This window comes from Canis aureus, chromosome 24 (assembly GCF_053574225.1).
Source record: "Canis aureus isolate CA01 chromosome 24, VMU_Caureus_v.1.0, whole genome shotgun sequence".
NCBI lineage: Eukaryota > Metazoa > Chordata > Mammalia > Carnivora > Canidae > Canis > Canis aureus.
The window spans coordinates 12,991,534-13,010,336 of record NC_135634.1 but is presented as its reverse complement, the minus strand read 5'-3'; the positions used below and the strand labels follow the sequence as shown (position 1 = coordinate 13,010,336).

Sequence of the window (18,803 nt, the reverse complement as noted above, 5' to 3'; positions counted from 1 at the left end):
CTGTATCTACCCTCCACTTCTTAGCTCTTATTAGACAATATAGCTTAGATTTAAAACAATTTTTCCATAAATCTTCATGGTCCTGATACTGTAATAACATCTTGTTCTTTCTCATATATCTTAATGATTTCTAATGAGTATCCTCATTTCATAACACTGATGTTTAGGAACAGAAGGAGCACGTATGTATCCTCATGTCTATAGGAAACTTACTACCACATAATGGTAGGAAACAAACAGGATTTCACCTGTGATAAAGTCAGCATGGTATATCAGAATGGTAAATAAGAACACTAGAGCTGAGTGAAGTCAGTCAGTCGGAGAAGGACAAACATTATATGTTCTCATTCATTTGGGGAATATAAATAATAGTGAAAGGGAATATAAGGGAAGGGAGAAGAAATGTGTGGGAAATATCAGAAAGGGAGACAGAACGTAAAGACTGCTAACTCTGGGAAACGAACTAGGGGTGGTAGAAGGGGAGGAGGGCGGGGGGTGGGAGTGAATGGGTGACGGGCACTGGGGGTTATTCTGTATGTTAGCAAATTGAACACCAATAAAAAATAAATTAAAAAAAAAAAAAGAACACTAGAGGTTTAGGCCTAACTATACCATTAACTAGCTCTAAATCTAGTTCTGGTTCAGTCTAACACAGATTCTTTAAAAGATCCTAACAAATAAAATCATCTACCCTCATTTCCATGTTGCAACAAAATTACTGTTTTGTACCCTCTGCATACCCCAGAGAGTTGATGTACTACAGTAATTTTAACCCTTCTCTACTGTTAGATTGAACTATGTACAATGCTGCAGTGAACACAACTTTAAACATAATTTTTCCTTCTTTTAGATTATTTCCATAGGATAGTAAGCTACATAAAGCAGTATTTACATTCACAGTTTTTGAAACAAATTTCCAAACAGCCTTGGACAAAGTCTGTCACTATACATCCTGCTACCCATGTGAATGTAACAGCTCCATATTATACCAGCAAAGATATTAATAGGTACTTCATTTTAGTTTTTGTATCCATGTTTTTGATAAATTATAATTTAAATACCGTTCCACACAATTTATTTATTCTCTCTTATATTTGATTTGTTATTTACTTATTGATGCGTTGGTACTGTTTTTGTAAGCTTTTGTTTATTCATGAGAGATACAGAGAGAGAGAGGCAGGAACACAGGTGCAGGGAGAAGCACGCTCCCTATAAGGAACCCGATGTGGGACTTGATCCTGGACCCTGGGATCACACCCTGAGCCGAAGGCAGACATCCAACCACTGAGCCACCCAGGTGTCCCATGTCTTGGCACTCTTTATGAAGTTTTTGTTTGCTTGACCAACCTTTTTATAAAACCTAGACTTATCACTTCTCTTCCCTTAATATTTTTTGCTTACCTGTTTTTAAGATGTGCCTCCAGATCACAGCGTTGCATTACATCTTGGCACACTGAAGAAAACGGACATAACACTAATAACTTGTCCAGAAGCTTATGAACTAGAATACTAGACTTCTTACACAACTTAAAGTGGAGTCTTTTCCGGTCCAATGGACAAAAATCCTTCTCCTGTAAGAAGTTTCTGAGGCACTTGCAGCAGAACGTGTGTCCACAGGGAGTGTCTAGTGGCTGCAACAGAGGCTGAAGGCAAATATGGCAGACCAGGTCATCATCTACCTCATTCTGGTAATTGTACAAGTGGTTCTCTCTTGTCCAGTGTTGCTGGCCACATTCGAAACACAGAGGATTGAAGGAGGAGGAGGAGGTCTGCTCCACAGACACCATCTCATCACTTGTTGTTCCCATTTTTAATCAACCAAAGCAGTTTCTAGTATCTTCATATGTTATGCTTACACTTCAGGTGTAGTTTCCTTTAATGGACAGTGATGTATTTGACTAAAACCAATGTTTTTCTAGATAAGCAAAACAAACCAAAAATGCAATTAATATCAATCAAGAGAGGCTAAAAGTTATTAATACAGTATTACTAGTTAACTTCTCTTTTAGTAAAAAAATAAAATAAAATTTAGATCAGGTGATAAATTAGTCATAAAAACTGTACAAATTAATTAATTAATTTGCTAGCTGGCTAAGCTACTTGGCTACTTTGCCAAGTTCTCTATAAAAAAAAGAACTTTTGATTAAAAGCAAAGATGTCACATATGGTGTTACATAAGAAAGAATCAATCTGTTTTACTGCCTGAAATCCTCCAATACTTCACTGCTCAATGGTGGTTTTCAAAGCCAATTAATCTACATAATATGCTAATAATGCAAATTGAGGTATATTATGCAATACATTTGCATCTGTCATCCCACTCAGGGTTCTCTGCTTCTGATTTAATGCATTACAGTGCTATACCAGAGACTCTGTCTTTGAAATGTTGTCTCAAGGATAATTCAATGTCTATTTAAAAAATGACCTCTCCCCTGCACAATGTTTGGAAAAAATGGATTTTAAAATATGTATGATTTAGATATTCTCTATATAGTATAGATTATAGGAAGATAAAACTACATAGCATATATAAATAACATCTGTGCAAATTCCATAAAGTGCAATATTATTTTATACCATTAAAGGAAAAAGCCCACTGTAATTCAATTAAATTGATGTGTTATAAATCACAATTCCACCTCATATTATTCCACACTTTGATTTGTTCTTGCTTACTTGAAGCAGCAATTGTGTGCAATTTGTGTGTGTGTTTGTCTGTCAGCTCTCCAACCATAAGACCCTCAAAACAGCCTCTCCAGTTTAGCACAAGGCTAGTAAGGAATGCTCCCCTGGGCCCCCCAGGGGTACCAGGGGGTTAAAAATCAACTCCAAGGCAGCAGCTGTCTATATTCACTCTCCTGTAAATATTAACAGTCTCTAGTATGTGCTAAACATTGATCAAGGAGACAGGAGAGGTAGTAAATGGACAGTAAAGAAAACCCATTAAAATTCAATGTACTCTAAGAAAGCAATATGCAGGATGCTATTATGTGAATACAGAGAAAGATGAGAACTGGCATCTAACTTGAATTTGGCTTTATAGTGGCAAAGGCTTTCAAAAGGGGAAAAACATTGACTGCTGAGTTGTGACATGACATGTCAGCCAGAGGGGACCAGACAAGGGCCCCTCTGCCCAGTCTCAGCGGCTTCACATGGCACACTCAGGGAGTATGCAGCAGGTCAAAATATCCAAGGCACAACGTCCTCATCAATTGCCGTTTGATGAGGCAATCATCAAACTTGGGTCTCCCTGCCACAAGAATGGAGAGGGTAGGACACCATGTTAATGCTACCAACATTTGTTTCTTTTTTAAAAAATATTTTATTTAAATTCGATTTGCCAACATATAACACCCAGTGTTCATCCCATCAAGTGCCCTCCTTAGTGCACGTCACCCAGTTACCCCATCCCTCCACTGTCCTCCCCTTCTGCAACCCTTTGTTTGTTTCCCAGATTAGCAGTCTCTCATGGTTTGTCTTCCTCTGTATTTTCCCCCACTCAGTTTCCTTCCTTTCCTTATCCAATGAGAATATTCTCCTCTCATCACACAGATGTATTTATTCTTTTATTTATTTGGGAGTATTTGTTAGAAAAACAATATTAACATTTTAACAAAGTTAACAAGAACTGCCATAAATTATGAGCAGGATGGGGCAGGATTCAGATGGGATAGCTGACCTTTGGATAAACGGTTTTTAAAAACTACTTAAAAGAACAACAGCAGCGGCCCACAGTCTAAACGGCCCACAGTCTAAACTCCTATCAGTACCAAAATTAAGAGAGCAAACGCTTCTTGTATTTTGTAAGTCATGACGCTTGTTCTTTACCCCTGGGCATCATAACTTTTTAAACGTCAGTGCACAGTATGAGATTAAGGAGAGAAACATCATTTATCCCAGAGAGACAGACTAACGTACTTTAATACAGAATGTCAATAGACTCTTATTCCCTACTCAATTAGCAAGAAAACTCACATATCCTTTGCTCTTCTTTCTGTTTATTCTAATTTTTCTTTTCTTCAAGAAAATATGCTGCAATTCTAGCCTCCCACATAATGACTAAGAAAGCATTTCTCTTAAGACTATTATGTTTTTAGCTATTTTTTAAATCTCTAAATAACTTTTAGTTATTTTCATTTTATCACAAAGTCTTTTCATGAGGAAAAATAACATGTTCCCATTTAAAATACCAAATAACAACTGCATTATCTTCCACCCCCAAAATACCTCTCTTACCATGAAACAAACATCAAGTGAAGAATTATCATGTGCAGATCACTAGCATGTGCATTTAAATACTGATTAAAGTATAGCTTAAGTAGTTAAAAGCACATACCCTGGAGCCAGTCTGTGAGGGTTCAAATACTTGCTGCATCACTTACTAGCTTTGTGACCTTACTAAATGTCTCTGTGTCTGTTTCCTTCTCATATGTAAAATGGGGTAATAATAGTGTCTGTTTCAAAGGGTTGATATAAAGAATAAATGAATGTGTGTATAAAATAGTGCTTGGCACATAATAGGTGCTATTATAAGTATTAGCTATTATTATTATTATTAAAGATAAAGAAACAAAAGTTCAGACAGATGTTATGATTTGCACAAAGCCAAACAACTTATAATTACTTGGTAAGAGATAAGGAAGATAGATCTAGTTCTTTCTTGCTTCAAAATAACCCAGTAGTAAATTAAGTAATCATAAGAAAGAGGAGAGGTATTTCATGAAAGCCTTAGTTGTATGAATTTTGTAAGGACCAAAGGCAACCCGATCCTGTCTCTCCAACCCCTAATCCCGTCCTCTCTATTCCCAACCCAGGCAAATTATTTCATTCCTTCTTGGTGTGCAAGTCTACTGCAACACCTTACTATTTCTCATACTAAACTGTGAGCTTCTTAAGAGCTGGACCTCCCACAGAGAAGCTTAGTGCTGAATGACTGCATGGGTGACGATTTACTTGGGCACTCTTACTACTACATACAGGTGGTCAGAAGTACATTTATGCTTGTAAGAGGATATGTCCATGTTTATATATAATTTTGATTTCAGATATTCTTATGACCACAATCTGAAATATTAAAATACAAGTTAAATAATATTTTTAAATATTTTTCATAATATAAAGATAAAATGTAGTATATAATGTGTATCTTCACAAGCTACATTATCTGTTTAGCTAATATTCCAGGAATAGTAAAGAGATGGAAGCTATTAAATTGGCTAAGAACATTATAACATATTTTGTTGCTTTTTATTTATTTTTAGATTTTATTTATTCACTTGAGAGGGAGAGAAAGCAAGTAAGCAAGTAAGCACAAATTGGGCGGGGGGGGGGGGGCGGGGGGGTTGGGGGAGGAGAGAGGCAAAGGGAGAGACGCAGACTCCCTGCTGAGCAGGAAGCCTGTCACAGGGCTGGATCCCAAGGACCCAGAAATCATGACCTGATGCTTAACCATCTGAGCCACCCAGGTGCCCCTTACAACACATTTTATGTAATATCTTGAAAAACAGCCCATTCAATGGAAAAGGAGTAAGAAGACACTGTTTTCTACCTACCTGTAGTTATGAGTCACAGGCTTGCTCTTCCTGGTTTATGAGAAGAATATCCTGGTGTTCATAGAGACTCTCAGGAAGAGCTATGTTTTTTCATAGTTAATTTGCAAACTCCAAAACTACATATTATTTAGATCATTTCTCTTGAGGTTTTTTTTTTTTTTTTTTTTTTAAGATTTATTTATTTTAGAGAGAGAGTGCACATGCAAGCAAACAGAGGGAGGAGCAGAGAGACAGGGTGAGAGACTCTGAATCTCAAGCAGACTTCCCTGCTGAATGTAGAGCCTGACTAGGGGTTCAATCTCACCACCCTAGATCATAACCTGAGCCCAAACCAAGTTGACTGCTTAACCAACTGTGCCACTCAAGCACCCCTCTTCAGGCTGCTTTTAATTCAGACTGAAAGAGTCCTCATGGTTCCTAACACTGGAGATCCAGCCCAGGAAAAAAAGACCATGAGCTAAGGATTCCCACAAAAGTATGGTTAGATGGGAAACCCCTAAGATTCCTTTGATTCATCAACACCAGGTCTCAGGCTACTTTCTCCTCACATGTCCTCCTAGGAAATTCCTACTCAAACTCTACTTGCTCTGTAGAACCCATCAGCCTCCCTCCTGCTCTTGGATACATCTCTCTTCCTAATGCTCTTGCTGCTCTTTACACATACCTTCCTCTCAGCAATTACTACATGTGCCTTCTTGCTTATCTGTCTTCTCAGCTCTTTGAGGTTAAAGATAGCATCTTCTTTATTTTTTAGTATTCCTTGTTCTTGGCAGATATTATGCACTAAAAATTTTTTTGTTCTCAGGCTCATATTTGAGCCTGAAATGTTTTAAGTGTCCTGAAATGTATAACATCACTATATAAACATATAGGAGAAAACCTTACAATTTATGGCACTGCAAAGCAGTTGATATATTGGAACCTGCTCTATGATTACGAAAAGTAAGACATAACTTCCTCTAGTCTTCAAAAGTCTGAGAATTTAAAAAGTTATTTTTTTACTTGTTGATATCAATACAAGAAAACTCTCTTATTGCATATGTCACACATCAGCTATGGATAGTGCCTTCGTATACAGAAGTAGATGTCAAACTTTTACACCTAAGGATCCTTTTATCCACTGTGGACAAGTCTGGCAGTTTCTTAAAAAATTAACAAGCAACTACCATAAAATTCTGCTACTGCACTCCTGGATATATATTCCAGAGAAGTGAAAACTTATGTCACACTAAATGTGTACAGCTTTATTTGCAATGACCCCAAACTAGAAACAACCCAGATGTTTTTCAACAACTGAATGGATAAACAAACCATGGTATATCTGTACTAGAGTAGAATTTAGCAATAAAGAATGAATGATTGGGTGCCTGGGTGGCTCAAGTCATGATCCTTGGGTCCTGGGATTGCGCCCCACATCAGGCTCCCTGCTCAGCGGGGAGCCTGCTCCTAACTCCTGCCTGTGCTCTCTTTTTCTCTCTCAAATAAAAAAGAAAGTCTTAAAAAAAAAAAGAATGATCATTATTGCACACAACAACCTGGATGAATCTCCAGAGAATTATGCTCAGTAAAAAAAAGCCAATCCTAAAAGGCTACATACTACACTATTCCATTTAGAAAACATTCTTGAAATGACAATGTAATTGATTAAAATGTTTACATATTCATTTGTTAGTAAAACAATAAACCCATCACATGCCAAGGGTTTTATGAAAAATTACATTTCTTTTTCCAAAATAAAAAATACAGTGAGATGAGGCCATTGTTTTACATCTTTGAAAACCTGGAGTTTCAGATCTTTCTGTTTTCAATCTTGTGAGATCACATGTATTCTCTGGAAACTCCACTGGGCACTCATGAGAGAGTGGCAATGAGAAGGCAGATAATGTCTTAGGATTACTGGGGAAACAGTTTTGACTGTGTGGTCCCAATAGAAGAGAATAAAGGAAGCTGGGTCACACTTTAGAACAACTGATAGAGAGCACTGAAGGGTTCTCATATCCCTTTTCACAAGAAGTACCAGTCAATAACCAGAACTACTTTTAAAAAAGACAAAAATTGAAAAAGGTAAAATGTTGAGATGAGCTATACTGGAGGAGTCTGTCTTTCCTGTAATAAAGTTCTTTCCTCAGAGTCTTTTCCTACTGGAAGAAATATGTCCGGGTATTTATGAGCTGTATAGAAATACTTAGCATGCTAGATGACAGTCTTATATAAATTCTATTCTTAATCAAAACTTATTTCCTATTGCATGTCACTAAGAAAACTACCGAAGAGCAGTTTCCAACAATTCCACATACATAATTCTCTCATTTTTCTACATAAAACTGTAATTCAGCACACTTAGCTATTTGTCGATCCCTTCTTATGGTGTTTGAAAACGCATTTTAAAATTCTTAAGCTGCTACTTGTAGTAACATGTATCATATTTCATAATCTAGAAAATTAGTAAGCTAAGCAAAAAATGCTAGAAGCTATGAAACTTAGGCTCTAAGCTCTAGCCAGCTGGGTAACTAGGTCACTATACAATTAATCCTTTCATTCATCAAATGCTTATCCAATGTCTACTATATGCTAGTATATCATATATATTCTCTTTGGCTTCCTGTGTATAAACTATCAGTTTGCCTAAATACTATTTGATCTCTCTCTCTTACATACACATAGTTAAATGTAGCTCTAAAATTCTTATGATTCTGTCTTTTTATAGATAATACTCAGTGTGATATGTCATATTTACCTGTTGGTCTCAACATTTGTTATTGATTAACTTTGAGATATTAAATATTCTATAAAATGGAAGTTAAATTTTGGTGAGCAGAGAAATAACCAATCTGAAATGTCCTCCTAATTTTGAACCACTAAGCTACGATTAAAAACTTTTTTAAATGCAAAAGGATAAAGGCCAAAAACCAAACTGCATTACCTTCCCATGTCTTATAGATTCAGATAGTGATACAAAGCTGTATTTTTAGAAGTCATACTAAATTATATTACCTTAGAGTAATTTAAAAATAGAATTGATAAAAAACTATTTCAAAAAAGAAACATACCATATGGAATGCTAAACATGTCTAGACAGCTAAGTATCCAGACAAGCCTCTGCCAATAATTAAAGACCTCTGTGCAAGAACTTTATTCCAGGAAAGACAGGCTCCAGCAGCACGTGGGCTCTTCCCAACAGCACTCCTCATCAGCTAGCTGAGTTGGGGCAATTTTTAATGTCTCAGAGAGTGTCACAAATTCTAAGTGTTACATACACCTAAAGGAGGCAGGGTGGGTGGTGAGAGGGAAATACAGTTTTCATTGGTTCGGTTTTATTGCAGATGTTTACCTGCTGGATAGTATTTAAATGCTTTTATTACATTCAAAGGCAAGGGTTCTGATTTTAATAAATTAAGTCATCTGTTTTCTCCTAAAGGATGAAAACTTCCAAACATTTAACTTCTTGCACAGTGCAAACAGAAAACATTTGTTCTCAAGTGATTGATAAACTCTTAATTTTAAGGCCTTTTCAGAAATCTCTAGTTTCAATGATTGTGAGTCACAATTCCTCCACTAACTCTCAATTAGCCAAGGGAGTGAAAAGCATCGAAAGAGCCCCTGGAGTTAGTGGTTGTAGAGTTTGAGACCTGGGTTCAAAATTTGGCCCTGCTACTTACTAACAATGGTGACACCGTGATGTGCACGGCACCTAAACACCTACAAGTCTCAACTTTCTTGCGTGTAAAATAGCAATGGTTTCTTTCTTACAGAGGATTACTGTGAAGCTAAAATCATTACACAGCTGGAAGGAAAAAGAGAGTACAACAGGGAAGTCAGTACTGGCAGAAAGGCAGCTTTTTAAGTGGGGTGAACGGGAAAACACTCACTGTGAAAGGGCACTTCAGTGAAAACCAAAAGTAAGTAACTAGGAAGCCACACAGGTATCTGGCATAAAAATGTTTGTTACAAACAAGGACAATAAGTATAAAGGCCCAGGGGAGAGAAGGTACCTGGTGCATTCACTAAACAGAGAAGAGGCCAGTGTGGAAGAAATGAAAACGCAGAGAAAAAAGAACAGGTCACTGTGGCTAACTAAATCTTGCAGGGCTTTAGAAATTTGGCTTTTACTCTGAAGGTACTTCACAGGATCACTGTGGCTGCTGAGCTGAGAACACGGTGAAGGGGCCAAAGGCAGAAGCAATTAGGAGCCTACTGTAATAGGCTAAGCAAGAGAAGACAGTTGAAAAGAACCAGGTGGATATGGCTGAGATCACAAGAGGAGATTCAATTCTGGATGTATTTTGAAGACAAACCAATATGATCCGCTGCTGAGGAAAATGTGTGCATGGGCTGATGGGAGCAGGGGGTGGGTGGAAGTCATGGATGACACATGGTTTCTGGTTTAAACTGGAAAAATAGAATTAACATAACTGAGATGTAAAAATCTATCAGAGAGTAGGTTTAATGGCTCTGCTCAAGTTTGGACATCTTATGGTCAAAATGGTTTATCAGATTTCCAAGTGAGACTCTGAGCAGACAGCTACATATCCCATCTCAGTTTAAGGGACAGGACTGAACTAGTGGTATACATTTAAGAAGCATCAGTATGTAGAAAGGAAAAATCACCAAAGGAAAGTGGATAAGTGTAAGCAGAAGAGTGGTCAGGGGACCAAGCCTTGGGACAGTCCAACATTACAAAGTCTGTGTGAGATAAGGAGGAAGCAAGCTGAGGTGGAATAGACACCGTGGTAGGAAGAAAATTAGGAGTACAGTGTGCAGAAACCAAATAAAGTGCTTCAAGAAGGAGGGACAAACTGACTGTCAAATCCTGTAGGCAAGTAAAATAAGATTAGGACTGAGAAATAAGCCTTGGATTCAGCAACATGGAATTCACCAGTGACCTTGATACAGAGTTTTGGTGAAATGAGAGCAAAGCTTCCTGGAAAGAGTTCAAGAGAGAACTGGAAAAGAGGCATTATAGCACAGACAATTCTTCTGAGAAATTATGCCATATGGAAAAGGTCTTGAATTCTGGGAGAAGTAAGACCATCAGAGGTGATAGCACCCCACCCCTTTAACAAAACACTTTTTACCTCCGTGTGTATGTATAAGTTTATTATTGTATTTATATGCATCCTTAATTCTTTTCTTCTTCCAACAAATATCCCCCTTCCCCATATGAAGGTGAGTCCCCTCCCCGACCTGGGCTCAGTGTTCCATACCTTTTGGCAACCTCTGTCATGTTCCTCATATTTCTTCAACCTCTCTTTCGCTCCACATGAAGTTCATGTCTTGACAGCTTTAAAAATGAAAACAAAAGATTTGTCTGCAATTATTACCCTTTCCCCCTTATTTCTGAAATATAAGATCATAGGTGTAGTCTCCAATTCCTTACCCAAAGGGCTTCCATGTTCATCAGCCCCAGGTTGGTTCTGTCATGGCCAGAAGTATCTAACTGCTAAATCTCATGGCCACTTCTCAGTTCCAGCTGGTTTTACTTCCCTGCCCTTAACTAATTTCTCTCCTTAAAACTCCTTGCTCCCTGGACTTAAATTATACCCACTCTGGTTCTCATCCTACTTACTATCAAAATGCCCTCCAAAATGATGAACAAAATTCTGACTCCTACAAGCAATGGGTACACATGCTAACTTCTCCCAGGTTCTAATCCTGGTTAATTTTATTCTTTTTAACATTTATAAACCTGACCACTGAAAACACAAGTGTAATACTAAATTTTTCCTTTAATTTGCATCTGACTCTAACTTTATATGATTACTATCCTTATGTCTTTTATGAGTGCCTCTATATCCTTGGCTCATTTTTTTTTCCTTTGAATTGCAGCATTTTTCTTGACATGAGCTTAATATATTAAGTATGAAAGATCTTTATCAGATTGTAATTTTTCGCCAGGCATCCTGTGTACCTGTGTGTCCACCAACATAAAGAAGTTGTCCATTTTCATGTAATTGAATACATTCATTTGTCCCTTCAAAAATTCTTCCACTACTCTGCTCTTCTATAACAAGATGATAAAGATGTGCGCCTCTATTTTCTTTATTTGTATAGTTTTTAATACAATAATTATCACATTGTTCTGGTCAGTATGTAATATGAGAAAACATCTACCTTTTTCTCCCAATAGTTATTAGATAATTGTCCCAGTTCCCATATATCTGACTCATACTTACATTCAAAAACCATGTCATTATTTCCCTCTAAATGATCCTATTACAGCACTTCCTAATGGCACTTCTAGACTCCCAGCACCCTGTAACTAGAACCAGAGAATCCTGTTTCTTTCTCACTCTCTGCCTTATATTCAACACCCAGTCACCAAGTTCCCACCGACTCCCCCTCCAGAACATGTTGCTTGTGTGTCCTCTAACCTCCATCTCACCACTGCTCCCAAATTAGGCTGCAGTTATTTGTAGCACCTATTCTTTTAGCCATCACTCAAAAGGGTTTCCCATTATGCTCTTCCTTTCCTAGCTACCCTGTACAACACTAGCATCTTCAGAACAGTGGTATTATTTTCTTCACATTCTTCTGCAGTCCCCAATTGCTTTTACGAAAGGAAAGCCAAATTCTTCAGCCTGGCACTTAAACCTTCCAGATCTGGCTCCTTTAGTTTCATTTCCTGACACAATTCTACACATTCCACCCTTTGGCTATGCCAACCTACTTACAACTTCCTGACCTCAGCATGCTATTCCCTTTGCTTGGAATATCATCTCCAACCTTGATCTGCAGATCCCCTGTCCATATAAAGGCCAGCTCAAGTGAACTCTCTGCCACAAAGCTGTTTCTCATCTGCCCCCCCAAAATCACTCGTTCTGTCCCTTGAGCCACCATTTTATTATTATTTCATTATGCCCTTCACTGCTGTAGTTGAGAAATCACTCGCTTGGATGTCTTCCCTACTGGGCATCCCTTAAAAGCCAGGTAGCATGTCTTACATTCAGAGGCCCAGCATCTTGTAGCATGCCTGAGACAGCACGTGGTTAATAACAATCTCTAGACTGAGAGAGAAAATGAATGAACAAATGAGTCCTCTGCTTTCACCTGCCTCACCAAATCTGGATTCTAGCTCTCTGGATTCTTTTTATTCCTGCTGCCTCTGTTCTAAATCAGGTTCCTGTTACTCCTTGATTACCTGTCTCTCGTTTCACCTCACCATCACAAAAGATGATGTCATGATAAACAACTATGATTCTACCATTTCCCTCCAGGAAAAAAAAAAATCTGTTTATAGAAGAAAGACCTGGTATCTTTACAGGTTATGTCTGATTCTTATTCCTACCCCAAGCCTCCAGACCCTGTGTTCTAGCCAGATGCTGCTTCAAACCACTCATTGAAGACAGACCTCATTCCACTAGGTTTCCAGGGACTGCTGGTTTATCACTCTCCTCTGACAGTATCTTCCTGGGTCTCTCCTCCCTTTTTCTCCCTTACTTCCCCCTCTTCTCACCTACTCTGTCTCTCTGTACCCTCAACATCACACTCCCATCACTCTTCCCAGCAATTTCCTACATCTCTTCCCTGTTACATACTTCCTTATCTTCTTAAATAGAAAATACTAACCATACATTTTTATCCAAGGATTATTATTCTATATTCATGATTCTTCCACATAAAAGTATTACAATTGAGTCAACTTATCAGTTTTTCTGCCATCTCCCTTAATGCTTGTCATCTGTTTCTCTCTTTCACACACACACACACACACACACACACACACACACACACTTATAGTTTGTTGTTGCTAATCTGCTCTAGCCTGGGCATTTACATACCCAAATTTATTAGGAACTTGGAACCAGGAGCCAGGCTTAGTGAGGCTTGGAAAAACTCAAGTGAAGCAAACTGGACACAAATAGTTATGGTGCTCATTAGTCTTTTTCACATCTGATATATCACCATTCAAGGTGGCTTTCTAAATTCTAAATGAGCATACTTGATGGGAGTAAAAGGTGCTCAGATTGGTCAGGGATTCTAGCCAATCTCAAGAGTGACCCAGCACAGTTAAGTTACCAGAGCTGCATTATAATTCTGCCAGTGTAAAAACTCAACTGGATTTGTTTACTCAAGAATGGTTGGTTCCAGTGAACTAAATCACTCTATCCAAACATGTAAGTGGGTCATTCAGAAACCAAAATGCCATCTTAAGGTATCATATAAAATATAACTGCCAAACTGATCAGGTGTAAGGGAGCAGATTTTCATTTGTTTAGGGAGTCTCTCACTCCGGATTTTATATACATGTACATATATCTTCTCTGGACTACATATATATATACACACACATATATATATACATACATACACACACATATATATATATGTATAGCCTTTGATGGTGTTTGCCACAATGCCATCACAATGCATCTCCACAACTTACCTTTATAACATTTTACACTTTACAAATTTACAGGTTTTACCTATAAATTTTACCTAAGAGGGGTGCCTGGGTGGCACAGTTGGTTAAGTGTTGGGTTCTCAGTTTCGGCTCAGGTTGTGATCTTAGGGTTCTGAGTTCAAGCTCTCTGTGGGGCTCCATGCTCAGCAGGGAGTCTGCTTGATACTCTCCCTCTCTCTCCCTCTGCCCTTCCCCTTACTTGCACACCTTCTCTCAAATAAATTTTTTAAAAATGTTTTTTACCTATGAGATTTGCCATTTTCAGATACAATTTATGGAGAGGAATTATGGGGAAATGAAAAAAATCAAATCATAAATCATACTATAGAATAGGGTTACTTCTGGAACATTTTTTGTAGAACACCTATTCTTAAATATGGGATGTAGATACTTGCTCAATTTCTCAAAGACTGACAGTTCTTGAACTTGTTCTTAAATATTGTGATTTTTTGTCCTGTAGGATAAAGCCTATAATGAATGGTTCCTATATCCAAGTCCTAAGTAACACACCCACAGACACCTAATGGTCTTGTAGAAAAAAAAAAAACCTCTAGAAAATTTAGAATTATGTATGTACACACACACACACACACACACTCCTATCTGACATAGTCATTTTCTACTTCAATGTTTTATATTGTTGCTTCTTTCTTCAAATTTATTTGACAGTGGAGTTAGAATTTTTTACTTTAAAATATCTGTTGTTTAGTAGTCCAATACGAGAACTTACTCTGTTTCTTTTTTTTTTTTTAAGATTTTATTTATTCATGAGAGACACAGAGAGAGAAGTAGAGACACAGGTAGAGGGAGAAGCAGGCTCCATGCAGGAAGCCTGATGTGCGACTCGATCCCAGGACCGCAGGATCATGCCCTGAGCCGAAGGCAGATGCTCAACCACTGAGCCACCCAGGTGTCCCATGACTGTGTCCTTTTATCTATATTTTTACAGTGGTTGGAGAAGTACAGTAATACACATGAAAAGTGTTGTGTTGTGATATATGTATTATATATATGTGGGAGTGAAATGCACGATATATAAAATATTATTTAATCATATAACAACTTGTAGTCAGGCTTAATAAAATTATATTAAGGATAGGTATACTATTTTTAAAGTAGATGAAATGTTATTAACTACTCAAATGTAAACAGCAAATATTAGCTTTAGTGTGCTTAATAATTGAAAAGGGCAGTTAGATGAGTCAGTCTTTATACCATATAATTTACAAATGCCCCAGACTTCTAATACCAAATTTCAAAGTTAAAGGAGGCATGAAAAAGATATTACTGAGTCTATTAACTTCTGATAGAAAAGGAGTTAATATAAGTTAATTATTGATTTTAAAAATATTTTCTCTCAAACACTATCATTTTCTAACTACCATCTGCCTAGGCAATTGCCTTTCCTTTTTTGGCAGGGGTGGGGGGTCTTGAGACTAAATATGTTTATCATTTAAAGATATTCACTTAAAACATTTTAAGCTATCTATTATACTTTACATCAGTGAATTATAAATCATTGGCCAACTAGTCTAATAAAAAATAGCTACTTTAGACTTAATATATTTGGTCTTTAACTTAAAACATACAGAACATTAAAAGCAGTACTAACTGGGATGGGGATCCCAGGTGACTACTTTCTTCTTATGCTTACCTATATTTTCAAAGTTTTCTAAAATGGCCATGTACTACTTGTATGATAAAAATCAAGCTCATTTGTTTATTTAAGAAGTAACACATCCTCTTTAAATGAACAAAACAGTGTGTGAAACTGATAAACGAAGAAGGGAAAGAAAGAAAATAAAAGAGGACCTACATAGGCTTGGGGCATATAAGGATAGGTCCCTAGCTTCTTACCAAGTTCGTAGGTTTCCTACAATTCAATGGTGGGAACATTACAAGAGTGGAGTATAAAGATCTTAAGCATCTCTTTAGCATTACTATTTCTTTCCATATGCTAAATATAAATGCCTCTATTAAAATTTCTTAAAAGTGGAAGATTTCAGTACATATCCCAATGAGGTGTTAAAAGGGGACTGGTTAGACCAAGAGGATTCCAGAGGAAGGAGATCAAATAAAACAGCAACTTCTATTACAGGGAACTAACTCCCTACCTCCGAAAATGCACTCACTCAGAGACTACCACCCCAATGAAGCCAGGCATGTGAATCTGAACAGGACCTATCCTTCCATGCCCCCCAGGATAAATAACTGTGGAGGCCCAAACAGCCAGACACCTGTAGAAATGAGGAAAACTCACTAAACAGAGGGGGAGGCTAGAAGTAGGAGCCATACCACTCAATGGTCAATTACAGGAAGAACCGTCAATTACAGACTACAACAGAAGAATCCTTAACAGGAAAGACTCCTCAGTTACAGGCCACAACAGGAAAAGATGGATATTGCATCTCCTACAAGGAATCAGCTACTCCTGCTACTCAACCAATGAGAAACTGTCATCACCCTGAACTCTTACTTCTCTCCAAGGGACTTTTGTTCAAAACAACCCCTCCCAACTTCCGCCTTCTTCTCCATAAAATAACATTCCTCTCCTTTGTGGGGCTTGCCTATTGTTTTGCCAAACCTTGTGTCCTAAATTAAAATTCTCTGCTCTTCCTGAATAAGCCCATTTTGGCTGTTAAAGTAACTGCTTTATTTTGAGTATTAACACACATAAGAGTACAAAAGAGTTCATTCAGTTGTATGTGATCTTTTTGCATGAAAGGGGCTTATTAGCCCACGGAATTCTATCTGTGAAGAAGTCCTGAGGACCAAAGGGTCCTATTTTGACCCTCTCCATACCAATGAAGAGATTAATAAATCAAAAAGTCTTTGATCAACTCAAAACAAGTAAGCCCTGTTATTCTCTGCCCCTATAATCCTATACACCAACTAACTTTTCAGCCTCTTTACATCTTGGGTATAACTGCAAACACCTACTGTTAATATTCTTGGACCAGACTAGTCCATTTAGTGCCCATCCCAATCTGCTCACCACCAGAGATCTAATGACCCATAATTTGATCCCTCCTCCCAAATCCTCCTCAAATACAGGTTTCCCCCACCATCTGAGAGCAGAGCATTCCAATAAAATCTTTTGTAGGTTGAAATGGCATAAAGCAAAGAAGCAATCATCATTAATTGATATGGAAAAATTTTTGAGCATTCCCAGACCACAAAAAATAACCTCTCTTAAGCTTTTCTGATACCTTAGGACACATCTTTCCAACAGATACACAAAATAAATCAATATAAAGCACAGGTGCTCACAGCCACAGTTCAAAACTGTGGCGGCCTGGCGAGATGCTGAGCGCAGCTCTCCAGAAAGGGCTGTTGGGCTGCTCCAGCCAATCCGGATGTGTGCTACGATGTATCTCATTGCTCACTGCAAAACAAACACTGAATACTATTTTTGCTTTTTGGTTTCTTATAAAGGCCTTTATAAGAAAAAAGCTTTTATAAGAAAACCAAAACTCCTCTCTGGATTTCTTTCAGTTAGTAAAAACAGGTACTATTGTAGGTCTTTTGAAAAAGCAAAGTGGTGGAACCCAAACTTTTGAAAAGCAGGGGTACCTCTAATTTTGTCTCTGTAACTACGCTTATTAATAAAATATACACACATGTATACAAAGTTACTGAGAGCTTCAGTTAAGCATGAGAGCCAGATTTTCAGAGGTGTTAAAATGGTGGCTGCCTGTTTTATTGTTAAATAATTCTACCAACAGACAGAAAACAAGGAAATTTATGGCTTTTGAGAAATTTATTCATCTTTTCAAAATATTATCTCAGGATATTGCTCCTGAATGGATTTAGAATTTCATGGTCATAGATATTATACTGTAGCCTTTAGTGTAACTTTTAATTACATTAATTACTTTAATCTTTAACATATTAAATTGCATCCCACAAATATTTACTGAAGGCCCAGGATGTGCTAGTCTGGGAACTGGGAAAAGAAAATGGAGTACCTAATCCACAATTCTATTAATTGAACACATTTATGTCTCCATTTTCAACTTGTATATTTCACAATAGTTTTTAAGAGAACAAAATTGGAAATAACAAGAAAAATTCAGTTTAATTTGTGGCTCTTGGCAGATAAAATGTTTTCAACGTACATTCTCTTCATTTTAATTCATTTCACTGGAATGTGAGAATAGAGGCATATGTTAAATGCCTATAAAAGGAAATCCTTTGGCCTAGAGAACAATCTTAAAACAGGTCAGAAATCCATTACACAAAAATAAATATTTTCAATTAAGTATGATTTACATACTTATTTGTACTTATAAATTGTGAGGATGCCTTTTAATCTACATGAATAGTGAAGTATCTAGCTCAGAGAGTTTACAGATTCATTATTTAGCTAGATGAACTTTATTTTTAAAGACAAATTCTCATAGAAAAGATGGTGAAAGGAAAGGACCCACTGGAGGGATGTTAAACTTAGATGTGGGACCAGCCCTTAGATCAATGCTATTTCATAAATTTTATTTTCTTAATTTCTTCTCTCATCTAAGTTCTTCCCTTTTCTCTACTTCAATATTACATTCTCTACCCTTACCTGCCTTTCTTTTTTAAACAAAATTTCTCTAAGGAAATCAACCTCGGTAAAATGATTTATATACGATTTATGAAATTTAATATACTACTTGTTCTAAGGACATCTGTATATAACAGAAGACAAAATGAAACATTAAAGGAACAAATCTTTAAGATACTGCCAAAGAAAGATATGAGTGGAACTAACTTCTGAGAAGGAAATTTCCCCATACTCCCAGTATCATAATACATGGATAGATGCGTCTTTATAAAGTTTAACCTGATGGCAGGAGAGTCTCTAACAGACT

At 37.2% G+C, this 18,803-nt stretch overlaps 1 protein-coding gene across 4 annotated transcripts in view; it reads right to left on the bottom strand.

Annotated features, from left to right (window-relative positions):
- Window positions 1–18,803, bottom strand: part of LNX2 (ligand of numb-protein X 2) — a 75,985-nt gene that overhangs the window by 35,156 nt on the left and 22,026 nt on the right. For 3 of the 4 annotated variants that reach the window (XM_077868291.1, XM_077868294.1, XM_077868292.1), the window contains exons 2-3: window positions 10,757–10,833; window positions 1,402–1,915 (exon numbers count right to left, since the gene is read on the bottom strand). In XM_077868291.1, the coding sequence (XP_077724417.1) occupies window positions 1,402–1,808 (407 nt within the window). In that variant the 5' untranslated portion in view covers window positions 1,809–1,915; window positions 10,757–10,833. The remainder of the gene's footprint in view (window positions 1–1,401; window positions 1,916–10,756; window positions 10,834–18,803) is intronic. The other variant, XM_077868293.1, reaches the window with a different exon arrangement.